General features: G+C 45.5%; 1 protein-coding gene across 2 annotated transcripts; it reads left to right on the plus strand.

Moving 5' to 3' along the window:
* Window positions 1-1,400: 1,400 nt before the first annotated feature.
* Window positions 1,401-22,530, plus strand: LOC148024329 (zinc ion binding/nucleic acid binding/hydrolase). 2 transcript variants are annotated; one of them, XM_087693949.1, is made up of 15 exons: window positions 1,401-2,253; window positions 2,531-2,732; window positions 3,093-3,739; window positions 3,832-3,936; window positions 4,059-4,323; window positions 4,403-4,465; window positions 4,574-4,648; window positions 19,506-19,633; window positions 19,740-19,843; window positions 19,943-20,033; window positions 20,207-20,347; window positions 20,427-20,644; window positions 20,734-21,007; window positions 21,354-21,590; window positions 21,666-21,836. In XM_087693949.1, exons 1-15 carry the CDS (start codon window positions 2,158-2,160, stop codon window positions 21,696-21,698), a joined length of 2,679 nt encoding a protein of 892 aa, XP_087550075.1. In that variant the 5' UTR covers window positions 1,401-2,157; the 3' UTR covers window positions 21,699-21,836. The 2 variants fall into 2 exon arrangements, with proteins under 2 accessions (XP_087550075.1, XP_087550074.1); XM_087693948.1 differs by having other exon boundaries at window positions 1,406-2,253; window positions 21,685-22,530.
* Window positions 22,531-23,040: the final 510 nt, after the last annotated feature.

Here is a 23,040-nt window from a genome sequence, read left to right on the forward strand (position 1 = left end):
GTAGTCCTTAAGCTCCTCTTATAGTTCCTCCCATGAGAAGATGGTGTGGCCTTACTCTTGCTCCAACAGGTACCAATCAGCTACATCCTCTTTGAGATAGATGACTGCCACTTCTCCCTTTCTCTCTTTAGCTATCTTGGCATATTTTAAGTACTTATCTACCTCTGCAATCCACTTCTTCAAAATCATCCTGTATCTCTTTCCCTTATACTTGGTAGGTTGTGGCATCTTGAACGTCTCATAGTTATCTCCTGAACTCTCACTCTTTTCTCCATCACTCGTGCCATGTCTCTTGTCCTTTTTCTTATGGAATGCTACGATCATCTTCTCCTTTTTATCCTTCTTGCCTTGTACTTTAGCTTCTTTCTCTTTGTCCTTCTTCCTCTCTTGGTACTTCCTAGATGTTTCCTCCATAGCTAATCTATCTATCTCCTCTCATAGTTTACATATTTGCTTCTCATTTTCTTGTTGTTTTATCCACTCCTTAAACCCTTGCTATTCGTTAGTGTTTCTTCTTCTTTCCTCATATTCTTCCTTTTGTTGCATACTCTTCCAAATGAAATCGAATAGGCATGATATGCCTTCTAACTGCCACTCTAATTCAACTACTTTCTCTTTCTGAGCTTCTCTTCATCCTTGACCTCGGTTCTTCTTCTTATCTTCAACTGCTGTAGGTGGGTTGGAGCATTCCTTGTGTTGTTTTTCATGGTGTTGGGGAAGCTACACCTCAACTTCAAATGGTAGGTTGCGGGAGAGCCATGCCTCGGCTCCGGGGTTGTTGATGTAGGAAGTTGCATTTCATCTTCACATGGTGGTTGTGTCATAGGAAAGTCGTATCTCGTCTTTAAATGGTATATCACGTTGGGGTCATCACATTGTGGGCTATTGCAACGTGGGGTGATATGATGTGGGGCATCAAAACGTGGGGTATCACAACATGATTCTAGGGCACTGGATCTTCTCTCTTGCTTCCGTGAGCACTCCTAAGTGCGGAGCAAGAGTCACTCTAATACCAAGTGTAATGCACTCGTAGTCAATCACTCACTTGACACGGTATAGAAAGGTAATACGATATGTGAGAGTAAGGTATACTATTGTATTATTCAATAAAAGAAGTGGTACAACATAGGCACACTATAACACTGCACCCTCGTGATGCTGCATAAATGAGGGTTCACCACTAGATATAAGGAATTGCACGTGGAGTGGAAACCAAGCAAGGCTTAGAGCCATTATAACTTCTTATATAGGTGCATTTGTAAGCAATGGCATGGTTTATCTACAAAGCCCTTATACCCAATGCTCCACTTGGTGATGCCACATATCCACCCTTAAAAGCGTATTCTTAGATGCCATGTGTATAGCCACAAAAACGTCTTTGCTTGATATTAGAAGGCCTCGTCTCGTCTACTCTTGTTAGTGTATGAAAATTTCGCGTTTTCAAAAAATGTTGTTCACCTTGAAATTTTACGGGACTCCCTCCAAATTTGCAGAAAATATCTGTATGTTCAAAACCTCCTTAGCAGAACGTGCGATCTTCGGAAACCTCTGCCTGGCTTACGTCAATTGCACTGTGTAACCGGGAACCCTAAATTTTCCTACAATGTGAAGGACTGGTAGCTCGAATGATCACTGGATGGTACAACCATTCGTGTAATCTAACAATGACATGGAAGAATCATCCGTCAATGAAAAACAAAAAAGAGAGGATATGTCAGAGTACAGCATTGGAATTTGTTGGCAATAGATCAAATGGAGCTTTAGGGCGCCATTCTTGATGATGAATACTAAGTGACAAAGGGCATGCACATTGCTGAAGTGTGAGATGCTCCGAGAATGACCGGCAATGGCATGGTCAAAGCTAGCAAATTTTCCTGATAATGAATATGAAGTGACATAGGGTATTAACAATTGCTGAAATATGAGATCCTGCAAGAATAACCGGCAATGCCATGGTCAAGGTTACCAAATCCGGACTTTCAATAACTCGCACAGTATACATGGAGGTTGAAGCATAATGTGATTTGTGGGTCCTTTATACCACATGTTATGCAACAAGTGGATAGTGGGCATGATTCCCTGATTGGTAATCACTAGGAACTAGCACTTGCAGAAGGTGCGCATGAATTGTGAAACTGTATCCATCTGCAATTGAGCATGTTACGTGGGCATGAGACTCTGATCCGCCTGGTAGGCAAGAGGCGACGCCTTGACCCTGCTTTCTCTTCATCTTTAGAAGAGGCCAAGCCTCAGGTGCTTATCTGTTGGCTCTTGTGTTCCCATAGCCATGTTCAGATAATGTAGAATCTTTGAGAGCTTGGTGACTCAAATGTTTTTACTAGCGAATAAATGTGGGACTTGTATGGACCAGTCACTGCTTATCAGTTGATGGCTTGTATTCTTTAATGCGTGTCAGATTGTTTAGATCGGCAATTCAAATATCTATATTAGTGAGATTCATTTTTAATTTTATTGTTCATTGCACCTTTAAGTTCTATTGAGTCGTCTAACCATTCCTAATATCATTCAGGATTTAAGTGCTGCAATATTGAACAATTCAAGAGAAGGGGAGCAGATGTTGGCTCTAAGACCACACGGTGAAACTGTTGCAAGTGAAGATACCTTGCAGCCTTCAATTACCAGCAGAAGTGGAAATTTCTTCCAATGGGTGCAATGTCCTGTTTGCTCTAGAGACATTCGTGGAGACGATCACTCACTGAACATCCACCTGGGTTGGTCTACACCATTATACATCAAAAACCATTATTAACATTCTTATAAGTTGCTGATTCAAAATGGAGCTTTCTGAAGAGTCAGCTTTAGCAATGAGTAGTTGATATCGCTGCAGTCCATGAGTGTGGAGAAATGCCAATACTTCAGTTTGTTTTATGCATGATTTTTTGTGTAACAGCATTAACTTGTTTCTATATTGGACATCTCTACCTTTGTTTTGGATGCTTGCACCTACAAAAGTGCACCACGAGGAACTTGACACTGCATGAAGACACTTCCTACTGCCATGCAGTGCTCTTGCTATTTGCTGCTTAGGTTAAAACTTCTGATGTGATGGAGTTCTTTCCTTGTTGTGGCAGATCTTTGCCTTCTAGGTACTGCAGCATGCAAAAATGATCAGCTTACTCTATCTCAGCCCGGGAATGCTGCTTGCTCTTCAACAACTAAAGAACCTGAACGGATGGGTTCTAAGACAGGGACAAAAATCATACTTAGGCAATCGACAATGGTGGAAAGTATGGCGGCAGTTATCCCTTCATCTGCTGCAGTTCAGAGCAAGCTCATCTCCAAGTCACATGGGATCTACAGATTAGGGGGTTTACGTCCGTTTGAAGATCCTTTTGAAAAGATGGAAAGGCAAAATGGGTACAAAGATGGCAAGAATCCGAAAGTGAGGGAGGATGCAGCGCTTGCAGAGTTAAGTCGAAAAGGACTTGACGTAACCGTGCATAAGGAGTGTGTGTGTTCTTGTCACTTGGGATTTGATACTTCATTGCTTGTCCAGGTGAATGAGAAAATAGTATCAGCATCTTGCAGCAGTAAGTCCGAAGGAACTGAAACAAGTGATACAATTGCAGAGCACAGGGATTCTTCTGTTGCAGAAATTTTAATTCTGGAAACTTTCATTGTGGGGAGGAAATTCAATCGGCTTGTAAAGGTTGAGGAAAACATGGAAGTCAGGGCTATAAGAGAGCCTCACAATCCAAAAGACTCAAATGCTATAAAGGTTTGGTCACATGCTTTTCACAATGCTAGCAATTAAGTATAATCTATTACCCTACCTGTCTGATGGTGCATCTCTGAATATGCATTGAATAGATTGTTGCAATGGACAGCCAAGGTGGAGTCACTATAGGTCATCTTCCCCGGGAAGTTGCTTCTCATCTTTCAGGCCTATTGGACAAAGAGTTCCTTAGCATTGAGGTTTACTGAGCTAAATTTATTATTTGGCTACTTCCTGCAAAGTGATCTTGTTTCTACACTTTTTCAAATTTCCAAATATTTTGTTTAGGTTGGAATTCTGGCCTGACATACTCCTTTGGCAGGGCGTTGTTCAAAAGATTCCAGAAAAGTTGTATGGTCCTGTTCCAATCAAACTTGTGTGTGAGAAGAGGTGCTCAAAAGAAAGAGAAGATGTAGAATTCTTTCGCAATGCTTGGCAAAGGGTGTTGCAAGTTCTGAATGAGAATGCAGCAGACAACTCATCCAATCCAAGTCAAATCAAGTACCTGCACAATTTCTTATATTTCATGAGAGCTGTTTTCGATCGTGATTCACATCTTTTCAGTGAAGATGAACTTGCCTTTTTAGGTTGACTTTTTCACAAGTCTTGATCTAGAATTAAAATCAGAGGGTTAGGTTGCTATCTAAGGATGATTCTGGATAACAGGATCATTCTTTTCATTAAACGAAACTGCACAGTGCCTTTTTATTCGCCTCTTTCAGCGAAAAGGTGAGTCAATATGTGTGTTATGTATGCAAGAAGATTAATCTTTTGTATGACATTGATTACAAAAGTCAAGATGATGCTGTCCTTGAGTCTTATGACACTCCTCTTTAGGGCCATGGTTTCAGGTCTCGCAAATAAGCTATTCAGAGATCCCAGATCCCAAGCAAGCTGCCGATGAACTTCTAGGTGTGTTTCCAGAAATATTTTTTGTTTAAATGGCATTTTATGTTCAATTTCTTCTTCGATACATGCGGAGTTCACATGTTTTGAAAATTTTTCCTGGGATGCCATTTTCTGCTGAAAGAAGGGTTTTATTGGCTGGTTATACTAAATTGGCCATTGTGCATGCCACTCTGGTATTAGAAATATGTGACGCAAGCTGTCCTGTTTTCACCATTTTGATGCCTACTGGGAAGCTGGTTCATCTTGAAAACAGCTCACTTTATGAATTGAGGGAAAAGATTCTCCCTCTAATCACGGACTTTCAAAAGAGGTGGAAAATGCTGTAAAATTCACATTAGCTGCAAATTTTCTGCCTAGCATGATAGAACATATTCCAAATGCTTAAAAGGGGCCTTTGTCTGTAGCAATGTACATTTCATGGGTGTTAGGCCATTTATTAGGCTTTGTACTGGGCACCTTATGGGTAGTCGGGCATTTGGGGCTAGCTCATTTGTCTCGGGTCTCTCCCCAATGCCTATATATAATCTGCTTGTCCATTCTTGCTGTATTGGATCACATCAACTTGGAGAGAGGGAGTCTGGCGGTACTGCTGGTCACCACACATGCCTTGGCCTGTATGGTTCGTACATTTCATCTCTTGTATTGTGTTATGGATTCCATTGCCCGTTCATTCATTGTTTGAGTTCTTGTGTTCTTTGCAGTGTTCTCCTCTGTTCTTTTTGTCCTTGCAATCTGTTACAGCAGTGTCTCGCTTCCATTGCTGCCTCCTATTCTAACACGGTATTAGACAGCCATTTTTGTGGGTTTTGGTGCTCTGTGCTGCTGTTATTCACTGTTTCAGGTCTGCAATCTTTGTGTTTTTGCTGCTCTTGGGTCTGTTTGCTATTGAATGAGCTGTCTAAAGCTGGGCAAGCTGATTGCTGCTGTTTCAGAGCCACTATAACATGCATTTTACTGTTGTGGAGCTGTCCCGGCTTGCGTTTTTCTCTCAGCCTGTTGCTTGGTGTAAACAATGTAAGTTCCTGCTGGTCAACCTTAGTTTGATGCTGGATGGTCTGTTTTCCAGGTTCAGCCTGCTAATTATCCTGCATTTTCAGCCGTTCTCACTCCATTCAGGCTGTTTGTGACTTTGCAAAGGCTTCTTAAGCTGTCATCTACCTGTCTTGGCACTTACTAATCTTGCATTTGATGGTTGGACTACTTCTACATATGGTAAACTTTGTATTTTTACTGATTTGATTATATGCACACTTTCGTTTTTTGTGTTTTGTTGTGATTACTCAATACACTCACTTTGAGTGTCTTATTTGAGCATCCTTTGTCATTGTTGTTTGAACTATGGTGGTATATGTTTTTGGTAGATACATTGCCATGATGTGAAGAAAATTGCTAGGGTTTGCACTGAGGACACACACACAGAGTGTACAACCTCGACAGAAACACAAAGAGACAGACACAGACACAGAGGGCAAAACTCAAACCCTAAACGTAAAACTCAAAACTCAATCCCTAAACACAAAACTCAAACACAAATAGAAGAAGGGAGAGAGAGAACACAACTCTGAAGTGAACGAATGTTGTAAATGAATATAAGAGTGTATAGTGTGCTCAAGGGCAAAGAAATGTCTGAGTGTGACATCCAGCGGAGACAGATCGCAAGTCTGTGACCACCAGTTGGAGTGTAGGAGTGCTGAATAGTGAATGGCAGCAGGCTGGTCACTAAAACACAGCAGTCTGGAGGTTAGAAACTGGTAAACGCAGGAGTGTACCACTGATCGGAGGTTGGAAACTATGCACAGTCTGCTATACCACCGATTGGAGGTTGGAAATTGTGCACAGTCTGCTGTAAACAGCAGGCTAAAACAGTGTCTGATATGGTTGGCGATGACTGGATGATCAGATCGCAGCAGATGATGATGTCGCCAGCAGCAAGAGCAAACTGAGATGGAGTGGCAGCAGTCTGGAGGGTTGGATAGCCACGTGGGAGGAGGCTGATGGTTGAAATTTGCACATGGAGTGAGAAACTTGCACAGACAGAATAAATTTGAATGGGGGCAGCTTGTCTATTTATAGATGTGGAAGGACGCCCCAAAAATTTAGGGTTTCCATTGAACTCTCTCGAATTGCTTCTCATTTTAGGGTTTTACTCTAAAAGAGCATTTTTTAGTGTGTTTTGGGGCTGTTTAAGAGGCTAATCAACAAGTAATGGATATTTTAGCTTAACACACCCTCTCAGGCCTAAAACTAAGCCGAAAGGTTAGGCCAACCATTGTGATGTTTACTTATCCCAAGGCATCCCATCCCAAATCAACCAGGGCATTGGACAAAGGGTGCATGTCGGCTGCCCAGTGGCTTACCAAGACTACAGAAACGATGATTATCATATCAAGGAAATCCAAGTAGTCACCGTAGAGAGGACAGGGCATCGGACAAAGGGTGCATGGTGGCTTCCCATTGGCCTACCAAGCCCTACAAAGGCGGATGGAATCACACGGAAACCTTTTTTTTTTGAATAAGTGAGGCAAATTTTATGGGATGCGACTGATTGAGTAATAGTGACCTAGAAGACGAGAGTAGGGAGGTTACATCCAATATATTACAAAACAATACAAGCTAACCCATCCATTTAGGATATCGATGACAAGGAAAAATAGGTGGAGGTATCCATGTGATGGAGGATGGTGGTGTGGTAACAACAGCCATCGGTGGAAACAGCTTAGGATTCGCTCAAGTGGTGCTCTGCACAATGAGATGCAAAGTATGCTACATGTTGAAAAATGCTTATGCAATAGGTACCACTTGGACAGTGTTTCTCATGGGAAAATTGTTTACTTGCCCAAGCTTCCTAGTACAAAGATGATGAAATCATGCAATGCAAAGGGTAAGGTACAACAGGGGGGAAAAGCCGATGTCGAAGACAAAGTGCTGAAGCCTGTAGAATACCAAGAAGGGTAGGAATTCCCTCTCAACTTGAATGTAGATGTTGAAGAAGAAAGAGGAGCTTGATGTCGGTCTTCATATGGTGCCGAGAACCATAAGGAATGAAAGAAGATGAAGTGGATGAAGTACCCTGCTAGAAGAGCAAGGTAGAAGTCATTGCCATGATAGCATCGAGAGAGATGCTGTACGATCCGCCTCGGGAGGGAAAACCGCCATGCTGGAAGAAAAGCAAGCACTCCTAGGATGATGAAATCATGAAAGGAATGGTGCGCATCCCCATGTCTCTAGCCCAGGTAGAACCAAAGCAATCTGTAAGTTAGCCCTACACTGAAAGACAAAACCTTGCAAAAGAGATGAGAATTTGTAAACACAGAGGTTAGTGGTGAGATGCTCCAAGGCAAAACAAAATAAAAAGAAAATCTAACTCAAAATAAATGAAATGAATGTGTATATGTGAGTAAATGCAGCGGAAGACAAAAGAAAGAAAAAGTTAAGGACAATGAATCCTATGGATTTGACTCTAAGAGTGCGAAAAATGAATGCTAGACTAACCTAGGGTATCTGAAATAACCTAAAGACATGCTAGTCTAAGAAGGTAGCCACCATCGTGTACATCTAGTAGCAAGGCTCTGTCAAGGGAACGCCTGACGATGTGGGGAGGAAGGTGAGATAGATGCATGAAGTGTTACGGGGTTGGAACCTGCAGACCAATCAGCCAGTCTCTTAGGGGTAGTGAAAGAGATGGGTTGTTGAGGCTGTACCTTGAGCCACATGTCCAACAGCAACAACGGGTGTTGAAGGAGCAGATGAAGGAGGAGTAGAAGGCGTAGCCCCACTGGACTGTGCAATTGCAGCGGTCTGTTGAGGCTTTTTAGGTGGAAGACCTTGGGCCTTGGAGCGACACTCCTCGTCCACATGGCCTGCTCTCTGGCAGTGTGTGCAAAACTGGTTTTTCTTAGGGAGTTGTTTCCAGATAGGTCTAGAATCTTTGGTTCCATTTGAGGAAGAGAAGTCACCCTTTGAGTGGCTTGCCTTCATATCTTGCAAGTTCTTGCCATTGGTGGTTTTTCCTCTCGAAGAAGAGGCAACCAAACCCCTTTGCTCTGAATAAGGTTGCGATGAGGATTTCTTGTGGACTTGATCATGCAGCCTCGCGTAACGCAAGAACTGACACTCAAACTCCTAGAAGGTTTGCAATCGAGGTTGGGAGATGATGTGTTGAATGGAATTGAAGTACTTTTCGGGCAACTTATTCAAGAAGAATATAACCTGATCGTCATCTAACTTTGGAGAGCCAGTAGTGGCGAACTCGGCAAGCAACCGCCTATATTCAGCCAGCTTAACTTTCAGATCATCCCCTTCCTTGATAGAGAACTCTTGAAGCTCAAAGTTGAGATTGATGCACCGAGTACGATCACGAGCCGCATAGTAGTCGAGAAGGCAACTCCAACGCTCTGATGTGAGCGGGAAGTGCTGCAACTAAGAGTGAAACTCAGGAAGCAATCCTTGCATCAGCTCAACATTGGCTGTGGCATTGCGAGCTCTCCATTGACGGATGTAATCAAGGTGAGCTAGTTGAGGGTCCGGTATAGGCTCTAGACCAATGAAATTAGACCGTGTGGTGAGACTCAAGCACTTGTTGCATGAAATTAGACCAAGTGGTGAAATTTGATCCGTTAAAACGTGTCTTATCCGTAAAGGCATTCTTGGCCGTTGCAATAGGTGTGGTAGTGCTCAGAGATGGATAGTGTGAAAAAATGTAGTGGGGGTAGGATGGGGGAGTGCAATACACTTGGGAATGGGCCCTAGAGTGCCCACCAGGCATGTGGATAGTGTGCAAGGTGGATCCATAGGTAGGGATGGGTTGACTAAGCACGGGCATTGTAGCCACATGAGGAACCCAAGGAGGTGGGATGGAAACATAGGAAGCAGAAGAGGGGAATCCCTGTGAGAGTGCGCAACGGAAGAAGAACACGAACACAGAGGAGAGGAGAGAGAAAGCAGAGAATGAAGGAAGAAAGTCTGCACTGACTGAGATGAATGCTGAATACACTGGAATGGACAGAATAGTCCCTGCACGCAGCCCGGAGCGTCAGTGAGGGAACCAGGACAGACTGGACGCAGTGGCAGCACCAATGCTGGAGACGGAGGCGACGGGAGCAGTGCTGTACCTGCAGAGCATAATGCTGGACTGACTGGGGGGGCTGCTATAAATAGCCCCCAGGCCAGCAAACTGGCCGACCAGCCAAACTGGCCGACCTGGCCAGATTTGGCCGACCAGCCAGATCTGGCCGACTTTGGCCAGATCTGGCCGACTGCCCAGAAAATGGGCAGTCTGGACAAAAACAGCCCAGTTTGGGCTGTAAGACACCCAGGGCTGCAGGCTAACTAGGGCAGCCACCAAAACAAACTGACAGAGCTCCTCTGTCTCCTGTCAGACTCTGACAGGAGCTCACAACCAGGAGATGACAGACTGAGACTGAAGAAGAGCAGGCTAACACCCCCTCTCAACTCCTGGGAGAGTCTGAAGACCCAAGAACCGCATGTGATGAAGCAAAGAAGCCTGAGGCATCGGCTTCGTAAAGAGATCAGCTGCATTGGCCGCCGTAGGACAATAGACCACCACCAGCTCCGAATCCACGATCCGCTCTCGAACATAGTGATACTGAACCTCAATGTGCTTCGTGCGAGCATGAAACACCAGGTTCTTGGCCAGAGCAAGAGCACTCTGGTTATCCACGCGCAGCTCCGTAGGTCCGGTTTGGGAAAAGCCAATCTCAGCGAGTAAGTGACGGAGCCAAACTGCCTCCATAGCGGTCGAACATAGGGCCCTATACTCAGCCTCTGTAGAAGAAAGTGCCACAGTAGGCTGCTTCTTGCTGCTCCAAGAGACAGCACCAGATCCAAGGGTGAAAGCATAACCTGTAGTGGATCGTCGCGAATCCACATCACCTGCCCAATCAGAATCACTCCATCCAGAAAGGGTAATCCCATCTCCATACATGATCCCGAAGGATCGAGTCCCTTGTAAATAGCGAAGAACCCGCAAGGCCGCCTGCCAGTGATCCTGGGTAGGAGTCTGCATAAAAGAAGACAATAAAGCCACCACAAAAGAGATATCCGGCGGAGTGTGAAGCAGCCAGATAAGAGAGCCGACAAGGCACCTGTAACGGGTGGGATCGGTAAGAGGAACTCCAGCTGTCAAAAGCTTGGATTCAGGGTCCATGGGGTATGAGATAGGCCGACACTCAGCCATATTAAACTCTGAAAGAAGCTCAGAGATGTACCTGTGCTGCGAGATAAAAATGCCCTGTGCCATCTGATAGATCTCCAGACCTAGAAAGAAGTGAAGGATTCCTAGATCCGTCATGTCAAACTCCTGCTGAAGAATGGACCGTGTATGCTTCACCTGCTGAGTGTCGCTCCCTGTAATGATAAGATCATCCACATACAAGATAAGAAACACCAAAACAGAATCCACAACCCGTAAGTAGAGGTTGGGATCATAAGCGGAGCGCGCAAAGCCACTCTGTAGAAAGAAGTGGTCAATCCGTTGGTACCAAGCACGAGGAGCCTGCTTTAGGCCATAAAGAGCCTTCCGCAGCCTGTAGACATGATCCTCCTTCCCCTGCACAAGAAAACCAGGAGGCTGTGAAACATAAATCTCCTCCTCAAGAACGCCATTCAGAAAAGCAGACTTGACGTCCATCTGATAGACAGGCCAACGGTGGTGAGCAGCAAGAGCCAAAAGAACTCGGATGGTAGACATCCTGGCTGTAGGAGCAAAAGTCTCAAAGTAATCCAACCCTGCACGCTGAGCAAAACCCTTGGCAACAAGCCTAGCCTTATGCTTGTCCTAGGAGCCATCTGCAAGATATTTGGTCTTAAAGGCCCATTTCACACCAATCACCTTCCGTTTCGCAGGACGCAGAACAAGCTCCCACGTATGGTTTCGCTCGATGGAATCGAGCTCGGCCTGCATAGCCTGCCTCCAAATATCCTGTGCAAGAGCCTCCTCCACAGTGGAAGGCTCGGAAGCCTGAAGAATTTGTGACATAAGAGCATAGTTCACACATAGTGAACTGTCCCGTTGGGCTTGTAAACGTGCTAATCAACGTGGACCTGAAGAAGAAGCAGGAAAGTGAGTAACACCTGAATCCTGCATGAGCCGGCGATACCATAAAGGAATCCTGAGAGACTCCTGCTGCTGTGAGGGAGACCGGGGGGTCTCCGGAACCTGTAAGGCACCCATATCGGAGAGGGACTCCCCCTCACCGAGTGAAGGTAGATCCTCCGCATCTGAAGAAGGCTGTATATCCCGTGAAGATCCCGAAGTGGCGGTAGAAGAGCTCGTAGAAGACGAAGGCACATCCACCAAAGGGGAAAGGGAAGCCGAAGGAGGAGGAATAGGGGGGGTGCTAAGGGGCATCCTGGAAGGAAGGGAAGGGAGAGAAGGTGGAGGGGGGGGGTCCGTCGAGGATGAAGAAACATCTGTAATAGAACCATCAATCGGATCCTCAGAGGCCAAAACCTCATCAAAGATTACATCCCTGCTCACCTCAACCGTCCGCGTCGTCGGGTCATAGAGCCGATATCCCTTCGTGGTCGTACTATAACCAATGAAGATAAACTTTCGCGACTTAGAGTCGAACTTCGTCTTCCTCTTCTTCTTGTCCACATGGACAAAAGCATCGCACCCAAAGATGCGGAAATGGGACACGGAAGGCTTCTTCCCAAAGAAAACCTCATACGGAGTCATGTCCTGTAATGCCGAAGTCGGAGAGCGGTTGCAAATATGCACCGCTGTAGCCACCGCCTCACCCCAAAGGAAATGAGGAAGACTCCTATGCTCCAGCATAGATCGGGCCATCTCAATCATGGTTCGATTCGCACGCTCCACCACACCATTCTCTGATGGTGTGTTCGGATGAGAATACTCCACCCGAATACCATGATCCCTGCAAAACTGAGAGAAAAGGTGAGAAGTGAACTCGCCACCGTGATCAGCTCGAACACCACAAACCTTGGAAGTTGTTTGGGTCTCCACAAACACCTGCCACTCATAGAAACGGGAGTACGCCTCGCTCTTGTACTCCAAGAAATAAGGCCACACATAACGACTAAAGTCGTCCACAATCAGCATCAAATACTTGGCCTTCCCAAGGGAGGCCGTGCCCATCGGTCCGCAAAGGTCGGTATGAACCAACTCAAGCGGAGAAGTAGCCCGCCTAGAAGCAACCTGCGGGTGAGGCTGCCGGTGCTGCTTGCCCCTCAAGCAGCTAGGGCACAAAGTGTGAAGAGGAGGGAAATCAGGAAGTCCCTCCACCATCTTCCTCCTAGAAGCCCGGCGAAGAGAATCGAGGTTCAAATGACCATACCGAGCATGCCAAAGCAGCCCAAGCTCATGGGAAGTCCGCGCAGCCAAGGCTGTGAGCGTATAAAGCCCACCCTCCTGTGTACCTGTCCAAAGAGCATCACTTGTAGAAGCATCCTCCACTGTGACTGCATCCTGTGTAAAAATGACTTGGGTACCTAACTGAGTAAGGCCATGCACAGATAATAGGTTAAAACCCAAATCAGGGACATAGAGAACTTTGCCGGAGGAAGACCGCCTGTCAGAAAACATAGGTAAAGTTCCCACGCCTCGAACAGGAACTGTAGAATTGTCACCAATGGTGACTGTACCCCCTCTGGAACGAAGATCCTGAAGCCAATCCTGACGGAAGGTCATATGTGAAGATGCTCCACTGTCGACGAGCCAAGGCTTCTCCTGAGTGGTAGAAGCTAGGGCAATGTCTTCCTCAACAAAGACATGTACAAATGCAGATTCTGTTGTGGCTGGGGCCGCCTTCGAGTCCTTCTCCTTAGGCTTCAAATGGGGATACTTCTGCCAACACTTCTCCTCGGGATGAGTGCCCTTCCCACAATGGGGACACTTGGGCTTCTTCTCCTTCGCATCCTTCTTGTCCTCCTCCTTCTTGTCCTTGGCCTTCTCCTTCTTTTGTTTCCTCTTCTTGCCGCCACCTGTGCTGGCCGTAAATGCCTTGGTGGAGCCATTGGCTCCCATCTCTTTGAGTCGCTCGTCATGCTTCAAGACAAGCGGGGAAAGCTCCTCCCATAGGAGTGTCTCACTGGTCCTCGAAGTGATGAGGCTGGTGTAAAAGACATCATAACGGGGTGATGGCAGCTGAGTCAACAGAATCATCGCCATATCCTCAGACGATATCAGACGACCAAGAGAGGCTAGCTCGCCTCACATATCCTCCATCTTCGTGATGTGCTCCTTCATGGAAGAAGAACCATCAAGATTGAGCATCCACAACTTCTTCTCCAGGGAAATCTTATGAGCAAATGTCTTGTGCTGATACAAAGACGCAAGCTTTGTCCACACTTCTGCCGCGGTCTGTAACCTGTGAACATGTACAAGAACAGAATCATGTAGACTCATAAAAAGAAAGGAACGGGCTCGAGAGTTGAGCCTATCCCATAAGGCTGCACGGTCCATAGAAGTGCCATCGGACGAATCCACGGGGGGTCGGACGATGGGCGAAGAAACAAGCTCCCAAAGGTCAAAGGTATCAAGGATGCAAGCCACCTTGCAGGACCATAGGGAGCAGTTGGAACCATCCAACTTATCTTCCTTCGGAAAGGAAGGGAGAATCGGCACCTGTATAGAGGGAATCAAGGAAGGCATCCGCACATCTGAAGCAGTCTTCACTGAAGAAACCTTCGCAGTAGATGGAACCCTCTGAGATGCATGGACTGAAGAAGGACGAGTGCGAGGAGGTTCTTCCCGATGTCGAACTTCACGATAATCCCGCCTCCGCTCAGAGGAATGATGAGAGAGAAGCTCATCCTCTGAGTCTTCAAAGCCTGAAAACTGGTAAGACATCTTCCAATCTGCAAAAATACCAAAGAAAGTTGTGCCGCTGTCGAAATAGGACCAGCAATGTGGTCACCAACCACCAAGACGCAGGCAGAGAGTGCCTACAAACACCTGGATCTGCAAAACGCAAAGAGAACTGATGTCGAACACCAGAGAAGAGACCACCAGCACCAGGAAACAGCCCGGACAGAGGTCTCCAGCAGGAAAAGAGCCGCCTGAGGTGGAAGCGACCTACAGAACAGCAAAACGCAGCCTGTAGGGAGGTCGCCCAGCATCAGGAGAGGCAACCTAGTGGAAAACGCAGAGTTGCTGCGTCGCTGGATGACGTGGCAGCCTCTGCAGTCAGCGTGAGCAGCAAACGCAGGGTGAACAGCCTCCTATAGCAGTCGCCTGGCTGTGGTTGATCTGTTGGCAGCAGCAGCAGGGTATCTCACTCCTGAGGGTATGTCCTCCGTGCTCTCAATCAGGCGATGATACCATGTGAGAGTGCGCAACGGAAGAAGAACACGAACACAGAGGAGAGGAGAGAGAAAGCAGAGAATGAAGGAAGAAAGTCTGCACTGACTGAGATGAATGCTGAATACACTGGAATGGACAGAACAGTCCCTGCACGCAGCCCGGAGCGTCAGTGAGGGAACCAGGACAGACTGGACGCAGTGGCAGCACCAATGCCGGAGACGGAGGCGACGGGAGCAGTGCTGTACCTGCAGAGCATAATGTTGGACTGACTGGGGGGGCTGCTATAAATAGCCCCCAGGCCAGCAAACTGGCAGACCAGCCAAACTGGCCGACCTGGCCAGATTTGGCCAACCAGCCAGATCTGGCCGACTTTGGCCAGATCTGGCCGACTGCCCAGAAAATGGGCAGTCTGGACAAGAACAGCCCAGTTTGGGCTGTAACACACACAGGGCTGCAGGCTAACTAGGGCAGCCACCAAAACAAACTGACAGAGCTCCTCTGTCTCCTGTCAGACTCTGACAGGAGCTCACAACCAGGAGATGACAGACTGAGACTGAAGAAGAGCAGGCTAACAATCCCTGTGTAGGTGTAACCCAAGGAGAGTGTGAAGATGCACCATAAGCTGAGGATGGAAACCCCTATGTATGAGTGGACATGGGAGATGTGAAGTTGGGGATAGTGAGGGGGATGCCTATCACAGTCGACCTAGGAGTTATGGGTGTGCTCATTTGCTGAAAGGTGAGAGGTACCGTGTTAAACAGTGGCATTCCCTCTGATGAAGTACCATGGTGCAAAGAGGTAGAGAATGGGGTGAAGGAAAAGGTGCAAGGAGCGGAGATGGAAGATCCAACCCCTAGGGTGTGTGATGCAGATGTGGAGTATAATCCAAGGTTTTGGAAAGATGATGAGAGGTGATCAAGGTGTGATATATTGAAGAGGGTGGGATGGGAGGGAAGTGAGAAGTGTGTGACATACTCAAATGAAACAGAAGTTGTAGATGTATCTGAATTTCGTCTGCTTCGTGAGCCCCCTCTATTGAAGTTTACGTACGCAAAGCCATTTGGATTCTATACCTCAAAAGAAGAAATAGGCGAGGATTTTGATTCATGCAACACAAAAGTATTGTACGAACTTGACATTGGACCTGGCTGAGATGATGAAGATGGATCGCGAGACGTTCCGAATGCCGTATGTCCTCCATGATTGGAGAGGTGGCCAGTCTCACCAACCGGTCCGGATGTGGTAGCAAAACTGGTAGGAGGGGTGTAAATATCACCGTACTTGTTGCGATAGTACTCCTCAAAGCCCTTCTCTATCATGTTAGTGAAATTTGGTGAAGGTGGAGTGTCGTTCTCCTCACCGAGTCCATAATGTCGTCTCAAGATCTCCAATGATGGAGAAGCCTGATAAGACATCATAGGAACTGGAGAAGAAGGTGTCTGGGACATTGTGATTCGGCTACGAGTTGTATTGTGTGTCTCGCACAAAGACTAGCTCTCCACAGTATCCGTAGTATACTCTTTACAAGAGCACCGGCTCTGATACCATGTGAAGAAAACTACTAGGGTTTGCACTGAGGACACAGACCGTACAATCACGACAGAAACACAAAGAGACAGACAAAGACACAGAGGGCAAAACTCAAGTCCTAAACGCAAAACTCAAAAACTCAAACACAGAAACCCAAACACAAATAGAAGAAGGGAGAGAGAGAACACAACTCTGAAGTGAATGAATGCTGTAAATGAACGTAAGAGTGTACAGTGTGCTCAAGGGCAGAGCAATGTTGGAGTGTGACGTCCACCGGAGACGGATTCCAAGTCTGTGACCACTAGTCGGAGCGTAGGAGTACTAAATAGTGAATGGAAGCAGGCTGGTCACCAAAACGCAGCAGTTTGGAGGCTGGAACTGGTAAATGCAGCAGTGTACCACCAATCGGAGGTTGGAAACTGTGCACAATTTGCTGTAAACAGCGTGCTGAAATAATGTCTGATGTGGTTGGCGATGACTGGATGATCAGTTGTAGCAGATGATGATGTCGCCAGTAGCTGACGTTAGCATGGATGAAGGTGCCAGCAGCAAGAGCAAATACGGATGGAGTGGCAGCAGTCTCGAGGGTTGGATAGCCACATGGGAGGAGGCTGATGGCTGAAATTTGCACGTGGAGTGAGAAACCTGCACAGACGGAATAAATCTGAATGGGGGTAGCCTGTCTATTTATAGATGTGGAAGGGCGCCCCAAAAATTAGGGTTTCCATTGAACTCTCTTGAACCGCTCCCTATTTTAGGGCTTCCATTGATCTCTCTCGAACTGCTCTCTGTTTTAGTGTTTTTACTCTAAAAGAGCATTTTGTAGTGTGTTTTGGGGTTGTTTAAGAGGCTAATCAGCAAGTAATGCATATTTTAGCTCAACATGTGGGACATGGTGATGGTTTCCAGGGGTTTGTTGTGACTGCTTCTAATTTCCGTATGCCTTCCTTGATTCCCTTGATATAGGTGCCCATACTCCCTTTCTTTCTGAAGGAAGACAAGTTGGATGGCTCCAACTACTCCCTCTGGTCGTGTAAGGTGGAGTGCATCCTCGACACTTCGATCTATGGGAGCTTGTTTCTTCATCCATAGACCGTCCCTTGATGGATCTGTCAGATGGGGCTTCTATGGACCGTGCAGCCTTGTGGGATAGGCTCAACTCTCGAGCCCGTTCCTTTCTCTTTATGAGTCTTCACGACTCTGTTCTTGTTCATGTTCACAGGTTAAAGACCGTGGCGGAAGTGTGGAAGAAGCTTGCGTCTTTGTATCAACATAAGACGTTTGCCCACAAGATTTCATTGGAGAAGAAATTGCGGATGCTCAGTCTTGATGATTCTTCTTCCATGAAGGAGCACATCACGAAGATGGAGGATATGCGAGGCGAGCTAGCCTCTCTTGGTCGGGTGATTTCTTCCGAGGATGTGGCGATGATTCTCTTGACTCAGCTGTCCTCACCCCGGTATGATGTCTTCTATTCCAGCCTCATCACCTCGAGGACCCATGAGAAACTCCTATGGGAGGAACTTTCCCCGCTTGTCTTGGAGCATGACGAGCGTCTCAGAGAGGTGGGTGCCAGTGGTTCCACCAAGGCTTTTATTGCAGGTATTGGTGGTGGCAAGAAGAAGTAGTAGAAGGAGAAGGCCAAGGACACGAAGGAGGAGGACAAGAAGGATGCGAAGGAGAAGAAGCCCAAGTGCCCACATTGTGGGAAGGGCACTCATCCCGAGGAGAAATGTTGGCAGAAGTACCCCCATCTAAAGCCCAAGGAGGACTCGAAGGCGGTCCCAGCCATGACAGAATCTGCATTTGTGCATGTCTTTGTTGAGGAGGATATAGCCCTAGCTTCTACCACGCAGGAGAAGCCTTGGCTAATGGACAGCAGAGCATTTTCTCACATGACCTTTCGGCAGGATTGGCTTCAGGATCTTCGTTCGAGAGGGGGACACTGTCACCATTGGTGACAACTCTACAATTCCTGCTCTTGCGGCATGGGGACTTTATCTCCGTTTTTTGACAGGCGGTCTTCTTCCGCTAAAGTTCTTTATGTACTTGATTTGAGTTTTAACCTATTGTCTGTGCATGGTCTTACTCAGCTAGGTACCTGAGTCATTTTTACCCAGGATGCAGTCACAGTGAACGATGCTTCTACAGGAGATGCTTTTGGACAGGTACACAGGAGGGTGGTTGGAATGAACAATGATCTGATTTCAATGATGGAGGCATGGGCATGGGACTCCCTGCAAATAGGCATAGGACGCACAAACAGGTCAACCTGATGCTAAAGGTTGGCAATGGCTGAAACTGGCCACCCAACTGTCCACGTGGCAAAAATGAAATGCTCTTCACTGATCATAAGTGTGCAGTGTCAACAAACTCAAGCAAATGAGTGGCAAATACACTCTAATCTTCACCTAATCATTGATGTGCCTAAAATGAAGAAGATTGACACATGAGAATAAACAACAGACTGAGACAGTGACAGAGCTCCCAAAGTCCTCGTCTGACTCAGACTGAAACTCAGAAGTAGGAGATATATACACAAGAAGATGATATTGAACATGTTTGCTAACATACCTCTTAAATCCTGGATAATGCTCTAGAATCGGTAACAGCACAGCTGTCTTAGGCTGCATCATATTAGCTTTGGGAGCTGCTTTGGAGTGCTAGGTTTGCCGATGGTGGATAATCCAACAACTGGATTCTAATCCATGGTGGTGTCTTTTAGCGTGTGCATAATGTTTTATGCATGGTATGGGTGGCCTCTTATTCACATAAAGCAAGGGGCAAGTTAGCTGCCATAGTATTTCATTATTGAAGTTGAAACATGATAATGAATGAGTGTTTTGGATTTCCTTTACCAAATTTGTGTTGGTGGTGCATGCTTGTTTAATGTTCTGTTTGTTGGCAATATACATAGGCCAAGATGGGTCATTTGATAGGGAATGCCCTGGCTTGTCCAGTGTTCTGTTGGCATGCTATATTCTTGATTTATTTGCTATTTTTTCTTGTCCTGATATCTGGATATTTGTTTGTGCAACTGTGTAGCTGCTGGGTTTGTGGATATTGGCAGCAATTTTGAGAAAGAGTCCTCTTTAGATCAGGCCCTTAGGGAGAGGCTACAGGTTCTCACTGTTCCTGAACTGAAGCAAATATTGTCAATGGGGCATTACAAGGTGAGGGCTGTATAACATAGTTATAATTTGGTAATTCTGCTTAGACATCAAGTTTGGTTTGGAAGACAATGTTTGTCTTCCTTCCTATATAAGTATCTCATTGCAGGGGCAGAAGCTTGATTTGGGAGTATCAAGAAGAGAGGATTTGTTAGACTGCATTCTGTCTGTGGCCAAGGAAAAGCAACAAAGCTCATTTGTTGGGAGTTGCAGGTGGAAATCCTTTGCTTTATGCTAAGTTTTATGTAGTATATCTACCATGTCATGTTTATGCATTATCTGAAACTTGTCCTTTTGCTAATGTGCCTGCAGTGGAGAGTCCATGACATCTTTGATATTGCAAGCAGTAGGCTTTTGTATCCGTATCTCTGACAAAGTCAGCTTTCTGATCTGGAGGCTGCAGGTACTTTAGTAAAGAATTTATGGTTCAAAATTGGGTCACAGGCTACGAAGTCTATGTCTTGATTCTAGACAAGAATCTCCCCATAGAAGGAGCAAGCTGTGACTCTCTTGCTGGCTGTAAAATATGAAATTTTAATCAAGCAGTTCATGGTCTGACTACTTTGAGTTTCCTAGAGACTTTTCTTCCTGAATGGGGAGCAAGATGTGTCGGCTTTCTTGCTGGTTGACATGGGAGCCATCAAATATCCTGCGTACAAGTGCAGTCAAACAAGAAAAGTCTTTACAACACGTGAAGCTCTTCTAGCATATGAGCAGGTGAATCATAGACTCCAATCAAGTTAGGCAGCCTAAGCAGTAAATGTTAATTCATGCCTTTTCCCATGTATCTTTGCAGGCCCTAGAAGTTGCACAGGCAATGGATATGGCTTTGGAAAGTAATGATGAGCACACAATTTCAAATTGCTTGGATAAAGCTTGCATACAGCTGGAAATATCTAGCACCCGTCTTGTGGATTCTGAATCTGAAGATGCCTTTCTTGCACGTTTCACACCAGGATGGGTGTATGCAACTGTTCTCACTTTGGGTGTGTCTGTCCTTGAACGGGAGAGGAGGTGATTCAAAGCTTCTTCTATACGTATTACATGTAAACATGTTCAGATTTTCATAAATTTTTACCTCATTTAATCATTTGTGCTGCTAGATATGTGGAAGCTGTTGGGGTCTTAAAAAAATTACTAAGCCAGAGTTGTTGTCCGGGAAGACGAGGCATCTGGACTGTCAGACTGTCAATGGACCTGGAGCACTTAGGCCGTAAAGAAGAAAGTTTGCAAACTGCTGAGGCTGGGTTAAATGATTCAAGAATTCGGACTGGCGATCGTGTTGCCTTGCAAAGACGTATACTCCGGTTGGCAAAACCACCTCGCCGATGGAAGAAACCTGCCTATGCAGATGCATTCACTAGCTCATTCAAAGAGGTGAGTTTCTCTAAGTGAGCATATTCATTCTGCTGACATGTTATCTCTAAAGCTTGCAAACCAACTGACAATTTCTTTGTTGCTGGTTCACTAGTAGGCTACTATCGATTTTCTTTTGATCAACGATACCTTTTTAATTAAGGCCAAAGCAAGAAATCATTAATTAAAGGTTCTTTTGATGTCTCAATTATCATTTATCAGAACTTTTTGGTTAATGTAAGTTCTTTATCTTAGATTAGATACTTAACTTATATAGCTATTTCTTTATTAATAAGGTGCTGGGGTTGGATTTGAACCAAAGCACGTGTCTGCTATGTAATGACACTATTGGTTGTCATTTCTGCAGGTTTCAATCAGGGGTAGACCTTTGAACAGCAAACCAGGGGTGAAAAGTCGGTTTTATGGTTTTGATGGCGAGCAATGTAGTGTAGAGCAATTGGCCCTCCAGTATTATGCAGGAGAGTCTGGTGGAGGATGGCAGGGTGCTCATTCAGAGAGTGGTGTGTGGATGACACTCTTTGCACTGCTTATGTGGGATGTCTTATTCACAGACATTCCTAATGTTTTCTGGCATCCATTTCAAGTAGGTGTATCATGTTCCCTTTCAATCCTCACAATGAAGGCATTATGCTGCTTTACTGCTTTAATTGACCTGCAGATTTGGCCGCAATGTTCAGGCATCGCCATTTGACCTGAACACTGATGCCTTCTACCCTCGCAGAGAGGCTTTGATTGAAGATCAGCTGAGCAGGATACACTCGGGAGATTCGTCCCATATTTTGACAGAAAATTGGGCTAAGTGGTTTGGCACAGTTTGCACAGGAATGAACTGGGAGCGTCAGTCACTCGAGGAGCTTAAGGCTATTGCAGCATGTGTGGGAGGACCAGGACTGGCTTCTATCTGCAGGCTACTGGCAGAGGATCATGCTGGCTGGGGTGGAGGAATGCCAGATCTTGTCTTGTGGCGGCCCCTCACGAGCTTAACAAATTGCAGCCAATGTAGCTGCTATAATGGTGGAGATGCGAAGCTTGTTGAAGTGAAAGGTCCTCGTGACCGCCTGTCTGAACAACAATGGGCATGGATACATATTTTGATGCAGGCTGGCATATGTGTTGAAGTCTGCAAGGTGCTTGAAGAGCCAAAATATCAAGATTCCTGACACTTGCATATGCACTGAATGATCACTTGCTGCAAAGAAGCCTGCTGATCACTTTGCCTGTGTCAGCTTTAGCAAATCCAGCTGATCAAAGTTTTTGAGAGCTTTGATATTGTTATGATATGTTGTTATTACACCTTTGTAATATGCAATTTACCTGCTTTTATTGATATTGGAATCAATAAAGCAGGTCATTAATCATAAGGACTTGCATCTCTTGAATGTGTAATTTACCTGCTCTTATTGATATTGGAATCAATAGACCAGGTCATTAATCATCAATTGGAAGTCCAGGCTTGAGAACGAGAAATGTTCCACATTTGATTGATATAATCACATTATTCAATTGCTGATGAGCACCTTGGTGCCTTGAGCGTTCTAGCATGGACACATTGTTTTTCTCAATTCACATGTCCAAGCTGTAATAAAATTAAAGTCAACTTCACAAGCCCTCTGATGACCCAGTGCTAAATCTGAGAACTAGCAAAGGGAGGACTAATGATTTATCTTCTTTGGTGCAGGAGAATCATATCCATGAGAAGTTGCAGGTTAGTTCTGGTTCCCTTTTGTAAAATAACACAATCTTCCATATTCTTCTAATCAATAAGAGTAATTACAATAGGCAAACTCGCTTTCCTTGACAACGTCCTTCCATATTCAATTAATGGGCCTCCAGTCATACTGTACGGTTGAAAAGTAGCATGTATTTCATGGTTAACTATGGTCCTTAATATTGAGAAATTGATATTTTATAATTGTTGATATATATGAAAAAAGACAAAATTCTTATCAACCAATCCATGAAAGAGTTAACCTTTTCTTGTTTTGGGTGCCAAAATATATTAGGTCTGTCATCATGAACATTACTTGAAGGAG

This window comes from Lygodium microphyllum, chromosome 15, assembly GCF_053477565.2.
Source record: "Lygodium microphyllum isolate KBCC chromosome 15, Lygodium_microphyllum_v1.1.10, whole genome shotgun sequence".
NCBI classification, from domain to species: Eukaryota; Viridiplantae; Streptophyta; class Polypodiopsida; order Schizaeales; family Lygodiaceae; genus Lygodium; species Lygodium microphyllum.